Below are 15835 nucleotides of genomic sequence, written 5' to 3'. Positions count from 1 at the left end.
GTCATGGACTACGCACTGACCATGTCTGAAGTGTTTCTCCTTTATAGAAGGTGCTAGAGTTATAGGTGGGCCATTAAATCCTTTCACAATGCATTGTCATTTAGCATGTTATCCTAGGAGGTATTAAAACTTAAGGAACCACTACTTTAATGTATTTTCTCTTAAGGATTGTATCTAAATAAGCTTGCACTTAATGATTTTGGGTAGAAGTGGGCATTCGGTCATGACTGAAAAATTCATTCTTTATATTTCTATCTATTTTAAATTTGGTCTTTCAAAAATTAAGATCCAAATATACTTGTTCATTTTACTACCCGATAATTCTAGTTCATTCATGACCGAATATCACATTTTTGTAACTTCTATGGTTACTGGCCAGCAAGTACAATGTTAGAGAAAGCTATTCCTTAATTCTTTAATGATAAGGAATTGCTTGCAGTAACAAGTAACGATTTAGTTCATGTCTAAATAGAAGCACCGGTTTTTTAAATTTTGGAAGGGGCGAAGCGTGAAGCAAAGCACCAAACTGAACCTAACCCACTAGGTCTCCTTAGAAGAAGAGGTTATTTGACATTTTATTAGAATTTTGCTTGCAATGGATCATCAATTTAACCAACATAATATGAATTATACCATAAAAATTATATCATTAGAAAGTGCTATTTTTTTAATTATATATGTTCTCTTATATATACTTTGTATTATGTTGGTTAAATTTACGATTCAGAGATACGCGTCGTCTTAGGCTAGCCATAGTGGTAGTATCTTAGCTAGTATCATGCACATTGGTCCCATAAAAATGCTGATGTGGCAGCTAATTAAGGAGGAGAGATGAGTTTAGAGTATTATAGGTGGATACTGTATCATAGCGCATATCACAAGAAAAGTTAATGCCAAACAAATCTTGTACATCAATTTGCATTAAGATTCTAAATAACAATAGATATAGCATAACTCTGATACTACTCCATGATACTACTCACTATAGAGATAATATCATACACAAGTATCATATGCATGATACTACTATATGATACTTAGCACTATAGCCAGCCTTATAATCTCTAACAGAGGGAGTCTAGACACAACAAGAAGATCCTAGTATTATGAAAGGCCTAACTGTCCTGTTTATGTGTGCCGAATTTTAATTTCCAGGCCTAACTGTCCTGTTTACTTGTGCCAAATTTTAATTTTTTGGCCTAACTGTCCTGCTTACGTGTGCCAAATTTTAATTTTCTTTAGATATTTGCGCACTAGTAGATTTTAATTTTATTTAGGCGTGTGTGCCGAGTCGTGTGTGCCACTCAGACTAGTCATAGTGGGGAGTAACATAGAGTAGTAACATGGTGTATGTTACTACCCTATGTTACTACCTTTATAGTGGGTAGTTACATATATGTGGTGTCATGCATACCATATTTATTAGATTGTAGACTCATCTTGTCTTGAGATGTGTGATGTTATGGTAACATAGCTAGTTACCACCCCACTCTCTTTCTTCATTTATTGACATGCCATGTCACCAAAATGCTTTGGGGTGTGTGATGTTACTACCTATGTTACTCCCACTATGGGCAGCCTCAATGACCGGGCCGTTAGAGCAACTGAATTACTAAAGAAAAGTTGTTGAAAGTGACACCAGAGTGCTAGCATACACCGGAAGAAGGGACACTGATGTCCATTGCCGAGCACGAACGGTCCCTCGGTCTCCTTTCCTCTAACGCTCGAACGCAGAAGCTATATTACCCGAACCATTCTCTCAATTCTTTGATTTTCGATCTTCCAACTCCTTGAAACCGCAAATCCCCAGCCAGATCCCGGATTGGAGCGGCACGGCGGGTCTCCGCTGCATCTGCCTTGGCGCGCGCCACCAGGGACACCGCGGCGGACGCTCCGCCTCCGCGTGCTAGCAGCTGCACCGTGGGGACGCGCGCTCGACTCCCGCCGCCGCCGAGGACCCCCCAGCTCGCGTCGCTTCCCGGTGCCCATTTCCGTCATGGCGAAAAAAGTGGTGCTCGTCCTGTAGTTTCACCATGCTCACAATCCGTTCGACGAAATGGCCCTTGTCATTCCTGGGCGTGGCCGGCGCCCTTGTGATCCTGGTCACCGCCGTCCATGTGTTCATGGTGCCAATCCTTCCTTCCTCCTTGGATTTCTCCGGTGCTCGGCATGGCATCGACCGGCCGAGGAATGTGGTACCAGGCGTTGAGATCGTGGACTCACGCCTCAGGGGTCAGTTCCCTGCTGATTCTTATGGAGCGGTGACGTTCCGTGGAGCGCCGTGGAAGGCCGAGATTGGGAGATGGCTCGCGGGTTGCCATGCCGGCTCATCGACTGTCGATGTTACTGAAGTGTGCACTAAGCTTTGTCATTGATTGTTTCACTCTGATTTTGCTTGCTTTGGGTTAATTTTTTGTTCTTTCTGGACAGGTTATAGGTGCAAAGAGGTGCGAGAAAGACTGCAGTGGACATGGTGTGTGCAACCATGACCTGGGGGAATGCAGATGCTTCCATGGATATGCTGGTTAGTCTTACTTTGCCAGGCACTAGTGGAGGTTCCCTAGGACCAAAGGGGGCCATGCCCCCCGTACCCCAGAAAAATGCTCAATCATACAAATTATACATATCTCACTAACCGTACATGGTTTTTACACTTTAGGTCGCGCCTAGGCGATAGAGTGCCCCTACCGTATACATTTGCAAGGGGACTTATGTAACAAAAGACTCTACAATCCTGAGTCTATAGCTTAAGCTTTGAAAGTATCCTCCGCTGCAAAAGATTAAGTACACGACATGTCATCGATGCATGATTCTATTTATGTGGTATTAAGTTTCAAATGTTTAATCTGTTCTGGTGCTGTGGCGGCAAGTTAGTTCGCATAGGAGATTCATGTAAGGGGTCCTGGAATAGAGTAGAGTTGCGGCCCACCAGCCAGGTGGCAGGGACCCAGAGACCAACTCCGATTCAGTAAGGAGCAGTCAAAGCTTGAGGACTAGCTCAGCCGTAGGAAATATAGGGTAAGTTAGGAAATACAATCCATGGCCTTGTCAAGTTAGAGTCCTAGTACTACTAGTTCTTTTTCTTTTTGACATGCCTAGTACTACTTGTTAATCAAGTCTTCGACGATTCTACAAAACCATGCCCATTGTATAATTCTGATCAGGCAATATACGAAATTCTCTCACTGCCCTATATGCTCTCCCGATCCAGTCTACTTGCTGATTCCCCATAGGGCCTACCCAACACCGCCAGTACAACCTCAGGAGTAAAGGAAACAACATCTTTTGTGACCATTATCCGATATGATGTAATGGGGAATGAACTAGTGCATTAATAAATTGTAGACCATTTTTGTTAGATGGTTATTCTCTTAGTTATCTACCTTTCATGGATTATAAGCAGTTAATGGCATGTTCATTTTTATTAGTGCTACTTTACAAAAAGTAGCTTTTTGTTTCAAAATAAAGGAGCATATATATTAGGTGCTATGGCAGGACGGGGTCTTATTGATTTGTAACACTTCTTTTGTTTATCAAGTGACCACATATATGGCTTGGTTGATACAGGGAAAGGATGTGAGGAGGTTCTGAAGTTGGAGTGCAACCTCCCAAGTTCCCCAGAATGGCCTGTAGGACGATGGATAGTTTCCATATGTCCAGCTCAGTGTGACACAACGAGGACAATGTGCTTTTGTGGACCAGGAACAAAATACCCAGATCGCCCTGTGGCAGAAGCTTGTGGCTTCAAAACAATGTAAGAGTATCATATACACTAAATTTGATTCTTTATTATGCTTCAGAATCAGTACCATGATATTGTAGTATTACTGAGCATCTTTAGTTTATCCTTCTAGCTCTCCCGCAAAACCTGGTGACCCGAAGCTTACCAATTGGAAAACACCTGATCCAGATGTATTCACAACAAATAGCAGTAAACTGGGATGGTGTAATGTGGACCCTGAGGATGCATATTCTTCCAAAGTGAATTTTAAACAAGAATGTGATTGCAAATATGACGGACTCTGGGGTCAGTTTTGTGAGACACATGTTGAATGCAGTTGTATTAACCAGTGTTCCGGACATGGACACTGCCGTGGTGGTTTCTGTCAGGTATGTCTCGTGCAAATCTTTTCGGTAAAAGCCATGAAATTTCTGCAACAAACTGTTCTGTATTCATAACCTTTGTTATGATCTAATTAAAGATTTATTTCAGTGTGACAGTGGATATTTTGGGATTGATTGCAGTGTCCCATCGGCTTATTCACTTGCATATGACTGGCCCTTATGGCTCAGACCACCAGTGAATTCGTCAGACCCAAAAAACTTAAGCCATATCCCCATTAATGTCAGTGCTGTTGTTCAGAAAAAAAGGCCACTTATATATGTGTACGATTTGCCAGCTGAGTTTGACAGTCATCTTCTTGAAGTAAGTCTACCATAGGTTTTACTCCTTATTTTCTTCTCTTCATAGAGCTTTGCTGAAGCTTTGACATTTCATGATATGTTTTATTGCAGGGACGGCATTACAAGTTAGAGTGTGTGAACAGAATATATGATGACAAGAACAGAACTATATGGACGCGGCAACTGTATGGTGCTCAGGTCTGCTAACCTAGTCAACTAGCAGATATGATAAATGTTGGTAGCTCCATGTTGATACTAACATCAATCCGGTTTACAATGGCACAAGAAGATCTGACACATGTTTTATTTTTCATACAGATAGCACTCTACGAGAGCATTCTTGCTAGCCCTCACCGCACACTGAATGGGGATGAAGCTGATTATTTCTATGTGCCGGTTCTTGACTCATGTCTAATAACTAGATCCGATGATGCCCCACACCTGCTGATGCCGGTAACCATTATCATCCAGATATTGTACTTTGGTTGTTGATATTCTTCTTCAGTAATTGAGTTCTAATTTTAGGAGGACCTGCGCATGAGGAGTTACCATACTCTGGAGTACTACAGAATGGCTTATGATCACATAGCACAGCGGTATCCTTACTGGAACCGCACTTCTGGAAGAGACCATATTTGGGTGGGTATTTACATGAAATATAGCAAATGGTCCTTGCATAGCCAATAATCATCCATACTTTCAACTTACAAAAAAACAGTTCTTTTCATGGGATGAAGGTGCCTGCTATGCTCCAAAAGAGATCTGGAACAGCATGATGCTTGTCCACTGGGGGAATACTAACACAAAGCATGAAAATTCTACGACTGCTTATTGGGCTGATAACTGGGATAATATTCCTTTGGATAGAAGAGGCGATCATCCATGTTTCGATCCGACAAAGGATCTCGTGCTTCCAGCATGGAAGGACCCTGACCCAGCAGCTATCTGGCTAAAACTATGGGCAAGGTTTGTATGAACCTAGAGATGTACGTTTTAACTACTTGAAGGTTTACACCCTGACAGTGCAAGCTCTTGCAGGCCAAGGAGCAACCGTAGAACACTTTTTTATTTCAATGGTAATCTAGGATCAGCCTATGAACAGGGCCGCCCTGAAGACACGTACGTATCTACATGTATGTCTGTCTATGTATGTGACCAAATTGTTTCTTGATTTTCTTCCACTGTATAACAGGTATAGCATGGGGATTCGGCAAAAGCTGGCAGCTGAATTTGGTTCGACGCCAAACAAGCAGGGGAAGCTTGGAAGGCAACATGTAGCAAATGTAACAGTTACACACTTACGATCTGAGAAGTATTATGAGGAACTGGCAAGCTCTATTTTCTGTGGTGTATTGCCGGGGGATGGCTGGAGTGGGCGCATGGAAGACAGCATGCTTCAAGGATGCATTCCTGTCATAATACAGGTGCCACAGCATTCATTTCTTGTACTCCCTCCGTCCCGAAAAGTATGTCGCAGATTTGTCTAAATTCATGTCTAGATACATCCGAATTTAGACAAATCTGCGACATCCTTTTCGGGACGGAGGGAGTATTGCAAGTCAGGGAATCCTATAATGTGTATCTGACAAGACTAAATAACAGAGCAACTAATTATGTGATCGTACCTATCTGCTTTCGTGGCTTAAATTGTAGGATGGAATATTTCTTCCCTACGAGAATGTGCTTAATTACAACAGTTTTGCAGTCCGCATACAAGAAGATGACATACCAAACCTCATTACAGTCCTCCGAGTATGTGTTTATGCTTACTTTCCTTCTCATTTCTTTTGTGCATGACCTGTGCAGTTTGCTTACTATTTTCTTACTCACCAGGGAATGAACGAAACGCAAATTGAGTTTATGTTAGGAAATGTTCGCCAGATCTGGCAGAGGTTCTTTTACCGCGACACTATGTTGCTAGAAGCACAGAGGCAGAAAAAATTGTACACTGAAGAGGCACCCTGGTCAGTTGAGGTTTCGAAATTAGAAGATAATGATGATGTCTTTGCAACTTTTATACAGGTAACTGGTGAAAAAAAAATCGAGTGAATTTTCTCCATTTACCTGGTTTGAAATTAGATGATAGGGTTGAAAGTCGTACTTTCATTTTCAGTAGCGAGGCATTATACATTGCGTGTTTGCATTGCTGAGGAAGAATGCTTTTACAGGTATTGCATTATAAATTATACAATGACCCTTGGCGGCAAGGTCTCGTCCAAGAAAAGGAAACAGGGTTGCCAAACATCTGCTCAAAGGCTTCCTGAAATGCGCAGTTGCAACCTGTGAAGAAGATAAGTATAGAAGTATTTCTTGATGTAGTAGAAAGAAAAAAGGTTCCAAAAAGTGTATATGTGGTCCTCTAAAGGGATCTGTAGAGTTTCTTACATACAGGATGGGAATGGAACTGAAACTTACCTTGTCGGTTTCAGTTACTGATAGACCTGTTGTTTTGACAAATAACGTCAGACCATTCTTTGGAAAACATACTCTGAAAAAGATAGGTTGCAGTAACCTTGTCTTCCTGGTCCGAATTGATGTAATACCAAGCAAATTATTGATTTATAGGTAATATCTTCCTCGGTTGCACAAAAACCATAATTGTGAACATATTTAGTGTCATACATCTAAATTTTGATAAATCACATCCCATATGAGACGGGGGATATTTTCCTTGGCTGTACAAAAAAACATAATTTTGAACACTGCGTGGATTAGTTCTGCATAAAGTCCCAGTGTATAGTTTTCTTGAAGGAAAAAAAAGGCACTGATGTACACATCCACTCCATCAAGTTATATCGATTGCAATGTGTGCTGCTTAAACAACTGATAACTGTAGCACTTCTTTGCGTCATTTAGCATGCTGATTGAGGACTGGGCAATCACGAGCACTGCTAGATTGTTTTCACAGATTTTTTCTTCTATTGTTGTGTGCATTGTCCTCTGGACTGGTAGCTGCTAGAGCTGGTCAAACCAACAGGAGACCGGCCGAATATGAGCTGCCAAGGAGGGGATGGATCTTCAGGAGGGTACGTTCGAGAATCATGGTGGACACATGCGTCGTGTTCGTCCGACGTGGACGGGAAGCACGTGAGGGGCGCGCTCGTGAGAGCAAAAAATGCTGTGAGGTGGGTCTTTATACCGCATTCATACCCTTTTATTTGTTATTATTACAATATTACCATGGATCATGACGCTGCATAGGCATATGCATGCCCTGCTAGCCGTAGACGTCTCCGACGCTTATGCCTTCGATTCATATGTACTCGCTCACATATCGTTGGAGATACCGTTCCTCTTCATTCCTTGCTCTGTCTCTATTTATATTGTCACATACAAAGAAATAAATATATGTATATGTATGCATCAATCGATGTAGAGACTGGTTGGTTATACTCCTTTTCAAAAAAAGAATGTATTGACTCAATGTGTGGTTGTTGAACTGTGTTAGCCATCGATTATTTTGTGGGATATCATACACAAAAACAAGCAAAACAGGCTCAGACAAACACTAAAATACGCAATATACATAAATTTGGATAAATAGGATTACGGATTTATGATAATCCATGCCAATGCCAGCGATAGCCATGTTAACACACACATATAAAAAAGAAAAGGTTTTATTTGTACCCTCCCTTAGTCCCTTTCCTCGTTGACATCGCATGGTTCCGCCACCACCTTGTTAGTTACTCGATATTAATGACCCTTCAAAGAAAATGTTCGCATCCTGCTTGTGTACTTGCATGAATCTCAATATCCAAATCATGTGATAGAGCGGATTTTTGGAACCTAGCCATGCACATTCATAAGATCTCGGTGACTAGACAATTTCATGAATCAGATTGCGGATTCTTGGAACCTAGGTACACAGAAACCCACAAATTTAGAAAATGAGGGTGCAAGGGTGTAAGATCTTAACTTCACCAACTATATCATTCTCACTCATTTACATGAAACTTAGCACATGATCATACTATTTTACAACAAAAATAGCCTCAATATATATGTACATGCTGATTGGTAAATTTCAACTCAATATATGTGTGTGTTATTCTGGAATTTTACAAAACATAGAAATACGTTTGCTTGCCAAGTTTTACGAAGTGCTTACAAAGATTCATTATTTTTAGCACCATTATCGAAAAATTATTTTTTAGCATGAACCTCGAAAGAGGATAACTGGCGGGGTCAGATTTTTGTCACAAGTGTGGTTATGTCTAGACCCGTATTTTTCAATCGGGTGGTTCTTAGCTTTGACCTAGAGAGAAATTATTTCTTACTCGCCTCCGAAACATCAAATTGTAAGAACAGGCGTAGTCATGCACCATCAGGTTCGAGAAATAGCTACTCCTTCCGGTCCTAAATAATTTTTTTATAAAGAGAACATATTAATATCACGAATATACCAATTACATCCAGCCTATGCACCAAAATATTAAAAGACATCAAGGATGCACATAGCTAAAAAAGTAAAAGAGAGAAATATAAAACAAAGACCCGTCGTAGTGATGAAATAGTCGCAACAACAACACTATAAAAAGTTCTCCAAAAGTGACGCCTCCAAAAAAGAAAAACAATGCATAAGCGTTGTCATCGCCCGGCTAAAAATCTTGAGTTTTCATCCTGAAGAGAGATTGAGTTTCTTAAATAGTTAAATCAACGACGAGTATTTAGAGCCGGAGGGAGTAGATCTTTTATCAAAGGGCTCAATATTTGTTTACTTAATCAAGAAATTCAATTTGTTTGCTCCAAGGAAAAGAAAAAATAGAAAGCGGGGTTTTTTACGAAACTTCATAGATCATAATGCACAACACAATGTACCCCCCCCCCCCCCCATATTTTTTCGTATTTTTTGAAAACTTGGAAGTGTGACATCCGACAATGGGTTGCGGGTGCAACTAGTTGCAAATGAGATTTTTCCGTTGATTGGCTACTTTAATGGCTACAAGGGTGCACGTGGTCTTGGCATTAATAATTACGGAAGAATCTTTATTGGTATTTACAAGTTTGTGGTTTGGTATTTGATTTCGGTTGCCTTTAGAAAAGTATAAGATAATGTAATGGAAGAAGAAAGAATTTGAAGACCTGAAAGATTGACTTTCTAGACTTTGTTTTATAATTGCTAGATACGGCTTATTTATCTCTACCATGTACTATTTACTACTTTAAATATATGTGCAATGAAGTCAATCTTTTGTTTGCTCAAAGGAAAAGTAAAAAAAAATAGAAAACGAATTTGAGTTTTTTTGTGCTTGGGAAGAGCTAGTGCATCGTGCATCCAGGAGATGCCCTAACGGTCACATGCGTCGATCGGGAAGCTCAGTCACGTTCACGCTCACAGGTCTTGCAAAAGCGCGACACTGTCGTGCCAACATGCATGCATGCGTCCTCTTCCATCCATGGATGGATCCCCGGCCGTGACAACATTTAAACCCCATGCGATCCGTCACACCCCAACCCCGCGCTCCCTACTTATCCTCCATCGGCTCCATCGTCAGTTCGTCACACTCCCCTCACCACTTCACTACACCCCACACTCCTAAACCTCACTCCCAAACTTCAAACTTCAAATTCCCCCGCTCCTGCGCACGTAAGTTTCGCGCATTTCATCGAGCTAGCTAGCTAGCTGCAGGCTCCATCATGCGCGCTGCCTGAATATATATATTGTTGGGTGATCGATCTGATACGTCGCTGCCGTCGCGCGTGCAGGAGCGAGGTCGATCATGGAGAGCTACGTGCGGAAGCGGTCGTGGAAGAAGGGCCCGACGAGGGGCAAGGGCGGGCCGCAGAACGCCGCCTGCGAGTACCGGGGCGTGCGGCAGCGGACGTGGGGCAAGTGGGTGGCGGAGATCCGCGAGCCCAACAAGCGCGCCCGCGTCTGGCTCGGCTCCTTCGCCACCGCCGAGGAGGCCGCGCTCGCCTACGACGAGGCCGCGCGGAAGCTCTACGGGCCCGACGCCTTCCTCAACCTGCCCCACCTCCGCGCCGCCGCCGGAGGTGGAGCCGCCACCTCCGCGGCGCATCACCGGATGATCAGGTGGCTCCCTGCATCCGGTGTCTCCTCCGCCGGCTCCGGCGTCGGCCCCAGGGGCTGTGGCTCCGCGGTGCCGTCGTACGGCCTACTCAACCTCAACGCGCAGCACAACGTGCACGTCATACACCAGAGGCTGCAGGAGCTCAAGAACTCCTCCTCCTCGCCCACCAAGCCGCCGTCCAGGAGGACTCCGCCTCCGCCTCCGCCTCCGCCTCCTCTCGCCGCCTCGTCTCCTTCCTCCACGGTGACCACCAGCGCAATGCCGCCCTCCGAGTCGTGCTTCTACGCCCTGGAGCACGTGATGGCGCCGTACGAGGGCGCGCCGTGCGAGAGCGTGGGCGCCGCGGGCTTCGGCGGCGGCAAGCCCCAGCTCGACCTCAAGGAGTTCCTGCAGCAGATCGGCGTGCTCCGGGAGGACGACGGGGGCGGCGCAGCGCTCGGGAAGGATCAGGGCACTGGCGAGGTGGCGGACGCGTTCGGGTTCGGTGGCGGCAACAACGGTGGCGCGGAGTTCGACTGGGACGCGCTGGCCGCCGACATGAGCGACATCGCGGCCGGAGGTCATGGTGGCGGCGCGCTGGGCGTGAACGGGGCGTTCCACATGGACGATCTCGACCAGTTCGGATGCATGCCCATCCCTGTATGGGACATCTGATCTTAGCCCATGCATAAGCTTCGCTTGAAAAAAAAATTATAGTCCCATGGGTTAACTTAAGTATGTATGCGATTTAGCTTCCAAGTTCATCTAGTTTTGAGGTTTTATAAGTTTGGCATGAATTTTTCATCGACCTGCAATGAAGTTTTAGATCTCTTAGCATGTTCTATAAGCTTAACAGCTTACGCGCGCCTAAATTTTTGCCAGGTTAAGAATCATTTAGTGGTAGTAAAATAAACTTTCAGACGCATGAAAACAATTTAAAATCATGCTAGCAAAACAAAAGAGAAAGAAAAATATGAATATAAAGGACTTGAAACAATCGTAGTCAGATAGCATCTCATAAGATCCAGCACAAACACCAAGGCTGTTAGGCTATGCAAGGGTGCAAGAACATGTTTTGATCAGGTCCACTAAGGATCTCAAACCAAAATTTTACAAGCCAAAAATGTGAGAACCTAATATGAGGGCCTAAAGAAATCATATCGAGACAGCATATCAGAAGGAATTGATCCAAAGCAAGATCCACTGCTATGACATTAGGAGCTCCAAACTTGCACAACATATGAGATAAATACATCAACAAATGAACTTTTTCCGCACATGAAAGTAGTAGGAAAATTGTATCAGACTGCCCACAAGAAAGCATTCACAATCAGTGCAAAACATTAGTCATACCGCCAAAACCATTGGTGGAGACAAGACAAATGCTACTACAGAGTACCGAACAATAATATTGCATCCTTGGGTCATTTCCCGAATCATTATTGCAGGTATTACATCACCTCAACAGGCAGTAGCTTCCCAGTTGTATTGCCGCTACAATGGCAAATAAAGGGGCATATGCTGACACAGCAATGCCCACGGCCTACTCAAGACTGAATTATTCTGTCCGGTACAATGCCAAATCAAGTTGCTTTTACTTGTATATGAGAGCATCCCTCCCAGGTCCAACACCAATGTAGTGGACTGGAACACCGACAAGCTCTTCTATCCTCTCCACATAACGACGGGCAGCTTGGGGTAGCTCACTGTAACTCCGAACAGAAGAAATGTCACTGTCCCAGCCAGGAAGCACCTCATAGTTGACCTGAAACACAAGACAAACATATGAGCATATGAAGCATGTCTATTCTAACCTTTCAATTAAATGTAAGCAATTACTGCCAAATTGGTAATGCTATCCGTTTGCAAGAACAGACTTGCAGCAGGTGCATTAGCGACTTAACTGTATCTTGCAACCAGAGAAACAAGAACACATTTTGCATATAACATAATCATGGATTATTCCAGGGTACTACTGCTCAGCCGAGACTGCATATATGGAACATGGAGGCATGTGAACCCACTTTATGAAAAGTTCCGTTTGTGATCTCAAAACATGTTTTAAAAATCGAAACACAAAATGATTTCCCAGATGATCTCAAATATGTGCCCTGGACATGAGTTTCGTGACGAAAAAATCTTTTATTTTGTCTCGGCAAAAAAGTGAAATTTTGCAGGCCTACATAGCAGTATATATGTGACGTATTTTGTCTTTTTTAGATTCTGAAATAAAAAAGTGGTTTCTCCGCGAAAACTTTCTACGCACACATGGAACATGCGTACGTACCCAGATATTTTTATTTCAGAATTTTTTTAACATTTGGAAAATGCATTTCCAACTAGGGTTCACATGCACCCAGGTTCAAACCGGACTTTTCCTGCTCAGCCATGTTAAGTTAACCCAACAGACAGAACTATGACACAATAGTTCTTACCTGCACTTGCTCTAGGGTGTCAAGATCGCCTGGGAAGGACTGTAATTTCTGTCCATCGATTTGGTTATAAGAAACACCCAGCTTAATTTCTGGTAACCCAGACAGCACATCAAGTTTTGTCAGATTAAGAGATGAAAACCCGTTGATGTCACAGCAGTATTTGAGTGCAACAATGTCAAGCCAGCCACAGCGTCTTGGTCGACCTGTTGTCGTCCCAAATTCCATTCCAGCCTTCCTAAGAGCATCCCCATCCTCTCCAAGTAGTTCTGTTGGGAAAGGACCAGAGCCAACCCTACTTGTGTAAGCTTTCACCTGCATGTAAAGTAGTGGATTAGATAAGTGTTATATCACAGAAAGATGACGGTTAAATTACACTAATTTCAACTTACAACTCCAATCAGGTCACCAATAACTCTAGGGGCAATCCCAAGGCCGGTGCATATTCCACCAGCAGAAGGGCTAGAAGAAGTCACAAATGGATAAGTTCCAAAATCGATATCCAACATAGTTGCTTGACCACCTTCAACAAGAATTTTCTTCTTCTGTCGGATAGATTCATTTAACACATGAACTGTATCAGCAATGAAGGGCTCCAAACGCTCTGCAAACCTCTTGTACCTCTCAACCTCTTCGTTGAGCATGCTTTTGCTGTACTTGAAGCCTTCAAACCTCGCAGCAGCATCTTCAAATAAAACATCAAGCTTATCACCAAAAGTGTCCATGTGCCTTAGATCACAAACTCGCAGTCCATTTCGAGTGACCTTGCTGGAATAGCAAGGTCCAATGCCTCTCTTAGTCGTCCCGATAAAGGAATTTGCTAGCTCAGCTTCCCTAAGTCCATCTACAGTCTGATGCAGATCAAAGAGCAAGTGGGCTCGGTCAGAGACCAGTATTCTTCCATCACAACTGACTCCATTGGATTGAAGACCATCAATTTCACCAAAGAACCCTGGAACATGGATCACTGCTCCATTGCCAACAACACACAGTGTTCCCTCATGAAGAATACCGGATGGAACAAGATGAAGGGCAAACTTCTTGCCTTCAGAGTTGTAGATGGTGTGTCCAGCATTTGCTCCACCCTGTTCATTTAGTCATCAAAGGGTTAATTATCCTGATTTTTTGTTGTGTTCCATGTGTGCTCTAGGAACTCAGATGAACAGGCTACAAAACTTAAGAGAAACAGCTAACTGGCAATGATTATGCTACATATCAAGAATTTTATTTGCAAATACACACTAAAAAATCATTGCAGAAACAAAGGTTAATCTTGATAACTGAAGAAACTCAAGGGTAGGGGAATGTAAACTAAACAAGAGAATGGCAATAGCTAAGGATGTCAAACTCACAAAAATGCAGACATGACCTTCCAGGAGCAGCAGTTATAGTACCACTAGCCCAAAAAATGAAAGAGTAAACAAAACAACAAAAGTACCCAAGAGGCCTAATGAAGATTATGGTAAACAACAAAAGTACCCAAGAGGCCCAACGGGAATAATGGCAAAACCTCAAGCGTGAGTGAGTTAAACGGATCAGACTGTTTACCCACCAAAGCATACAATCTTACACACAATATCGGCACACTACAGGGAACAAAGTGGTCATCGTGCTTTTATACATGGATGGCTACATGGGTAACTAATCCTGATGTGTCTTAAACATCAGGAAGGAAGTTCTCTCTTGTCACCGTTTATAACTAGGTGTTGAAGCATTTCATTTCGTTTGCAATCTAAAAGACAAGCGGTTAACACCCATCTTTAATCATTATAGCTAGCATGACCAAACTCCTAGAACTTCTTGTAATCACTAATCCAATTTTCCAGACAGCATCTCGGAAATGTAAAAAAAAAACAATTCAATAACAAAGCTGGGCTAAAAGATCTGCCACTTTGCCCCCTTTGAACATGATTCATAGTTCAGATATAAATCCAGGTATACTAGGCATAATTTGTAGCGAAGCAGTCCCAATATTAACACCTTCGGAATGGGTTTTGTGTGTGTGTGAGCCTTGGTATGCAGTTCAAACTAAACACCAAAACTTATAACTAAGAAATAGTTCTCTTCCAAACAGGTCCTGGAGGAGGCGAATTCTACACACTGATTACTCTATCATCCGGATCAAACATCAATCCACCAAAACAGCCACGACCATCACGATCCCATCCGACGTGCGGTATCAGAATTTCCGCTAGAACGCGCAACAAGGCAGCTTTCAATCGAGGATTAACACAGCAGGCAAAACCGGGACACAACCAGAACCGGGCCGTGTCTCCTCACCTGGCAACGCGCGACGATGTCGAAGCGGGGGGCGAGCACGTCGACGAGCTTTCCCTTCCCCTCGTCGCCCCACTGCGACCCCAGCACGCCGGAGACCTGGCTGAGCGCCGAGACCCTATCCGCGGCGGCGTCCGCCTCCACCGCGAGCGCGGACGCGGCGACGGGGGCGGGAAGCCGTCTCCTGGACAGGCGGACCGAAGGCGGCGCCGGGACAGCCGGGGACAAGGAGCTGCCCCGCCGCCCAGTGGCGGCGGCGGCGGCGGCGGCGGGGTGGTTGAGAGTGGAGAGCGACATGGGCCGAGGGTTTTAGGATGTGGGCGTCAGTGGGGTGCTGTGTTTTCTTGTTTAAATAACCCGATTTGCACGTGTAATAACAGGTGGGGCGGAATTGGATTCCTTTGGGCTCTTGTTGGCTGTCCAAGAATGAAAGGGCCGCTTTCATATGTTAGAGGAAAAACATATGAATAAGAAAAAAAAATTGGTGGCACTGAAGGGAAAAGTGTATTGTACAAAAAAAATCTTTAGTTAGGTTTCAAAGGTTTAAAAAACAAAGAAATTCTACAATTCACTCAACCCTCTTTTATTTTGCATTTCTATGCACAAAGAACGAGATAAAGGTCATGAATTGCATGATGATGACCTAATCCTATCTTTACATTTATTTTAACCATTACTGGCCTATGATTTTAAGGATTCTTGTGTTTC

At 43.5% G+C, this 15835-nt stretch overlaps 3 protein-coding genes across 3 annotated transcripts; 2 read left to right on the top strand and 1 right to left on the bottom strand.

Annotated features, from left to right (window-relative positions):
- The first annotated feature begins 1664 nt into the window (after positions 1-1664).
- On the top strand, positions 1665-6975 carry LOC127296928 (uncharacterized). The gene is made up of 14 exons (XM_051327177.1): positions 1665-2351; positions 2431-2524; positions 3568-3754; positions 3855-4110; positions 4214-4426; positions 4516-4602; positions 4723-4857; positions 4930-5043; positions 5123-5370; positions 5443-5523; positions 5597-5828; positions 6058-6156; positions 6238-6426; positions 6573-6975. The coding sequence occupies exons 1-14, from the start codon at positions 2034-2036 to the stop codon at positions 6666-6668; spliced, it is 2349 nt and encodes a 782-aa protein (XP_051183137.1). The 5' UTR covers positions 1665-2033; the 3' UTR covers positions 6669-6975.
- Positions 6976-9926: 2951 nt separating this feature from the next.
- On the top strand, positions 9927-11221 carry LOC127296934 (dehydration-responsive element-binding protein 2E). The gene is made up of 2 exons (XM_051327183.2): positions 9927-9994; positions 10114-11221. The coding sequence occupies exon 2, from the start codon at positions 10128-10130 to the stop codon at positions 11091-11093; it is 966 nt and encodes a 321-aa protein (XP_051183143.1). The 5' UTR covers positions 9927-9994; positions 10114-10127; the 3' UTR covers positions 11094-11221.
- A 482-nt stretch (positions 11222-11703) lies between these two features.
- Positions 11704-15463, bottom strand: LOC127296929 (adenylosuccinate synthetase, chloroplastic). Its single transcript, XM_051327178.2, has 4 exons — positions 15131-15463; positions 13243-13935; positions 12854-13165; positions 11704-12183 (listed from the first exon to the last, which is right to left on the bottom strand). The coding sequence occupies exons 1-4, from the start codon at positions 15422-15424 to the stop codon at positions 12013-12015; spliced, it is 1470 nt and encodes a 489-aa protein (XP_051183138.1). The 5' UTR covers positions 15425-15463; the 3' UTR covers positions 11704-12012.
- Positions 15464-15835: the final 372 nt, after the last annotated feature.

This window comes from Lolium perenne, chromosome 4 (genome assembly GCF_019359855.2).
Source record: "Lolium perenne isolate Kyuss_39 chromosome 4, Kyuss_2.0, whole genome shotgun sequence".
NCBI lineage: Eukaryota > Viridiplantae > Streptophyta > Magnoliopsida > Poales > Poaceae > Lolium > Lolium perenne.
The sequence above is the reverse complement of the archived record's forward strand: the minus strand, read 5'-3'. Positions and strand labels throughout refer to the sequence as shown.

Coding starts and splice junctions, on each gene's coding strand:
- LOC127296934 (XM_051327183.2), top strand. CDS start 10,128: ATGGAGAGCTACGTGCGGAAGCGGTCGTGGAAGAAGGGCCCGACGAGG.
- LOC127296929 (XM_051327178.2), bottom strand. CDS start 15,424: ATGTCGCTCTCCACTCTCAACCACCCCGCCGCCGCCGCCGCCGCCGCC. Junction 13,936..15,130: donor ACATCGTCGCGCGTTGCCAG/GTGAGGAGACAC, acceptor CTAAATGAACAG/GGTGGAGCAAATGCTGGACA. Junction 13,166..13,242: donor TTGGTGACCTGATTGGAGTT/GTAAGTTGAAAT, acceptor CTTTACATGCAG/GTGAAAGCTTACACAAGTAG.
- LOC127296928 (XM_051327177.1), top strand. CDS start 2,034: ATGCTCACAATCCGTTCGACGAAATGGCCCTTGTCATTCCTGGGCGTG. Junction 5,044..5,122: donor CTGGAAGAGACCATATTTGG/GTGGGTATTTAC, acceptor ACAAAAAAACAG/TTCTTTTCATGGGATGAAGG. Junction 6,427..6,572: donor TCTTTGCAACTTTTATACAG/GTAACTGGTGAA, acceptor ATGCTTTTACAG/GTATTGCATTATAAATTATA.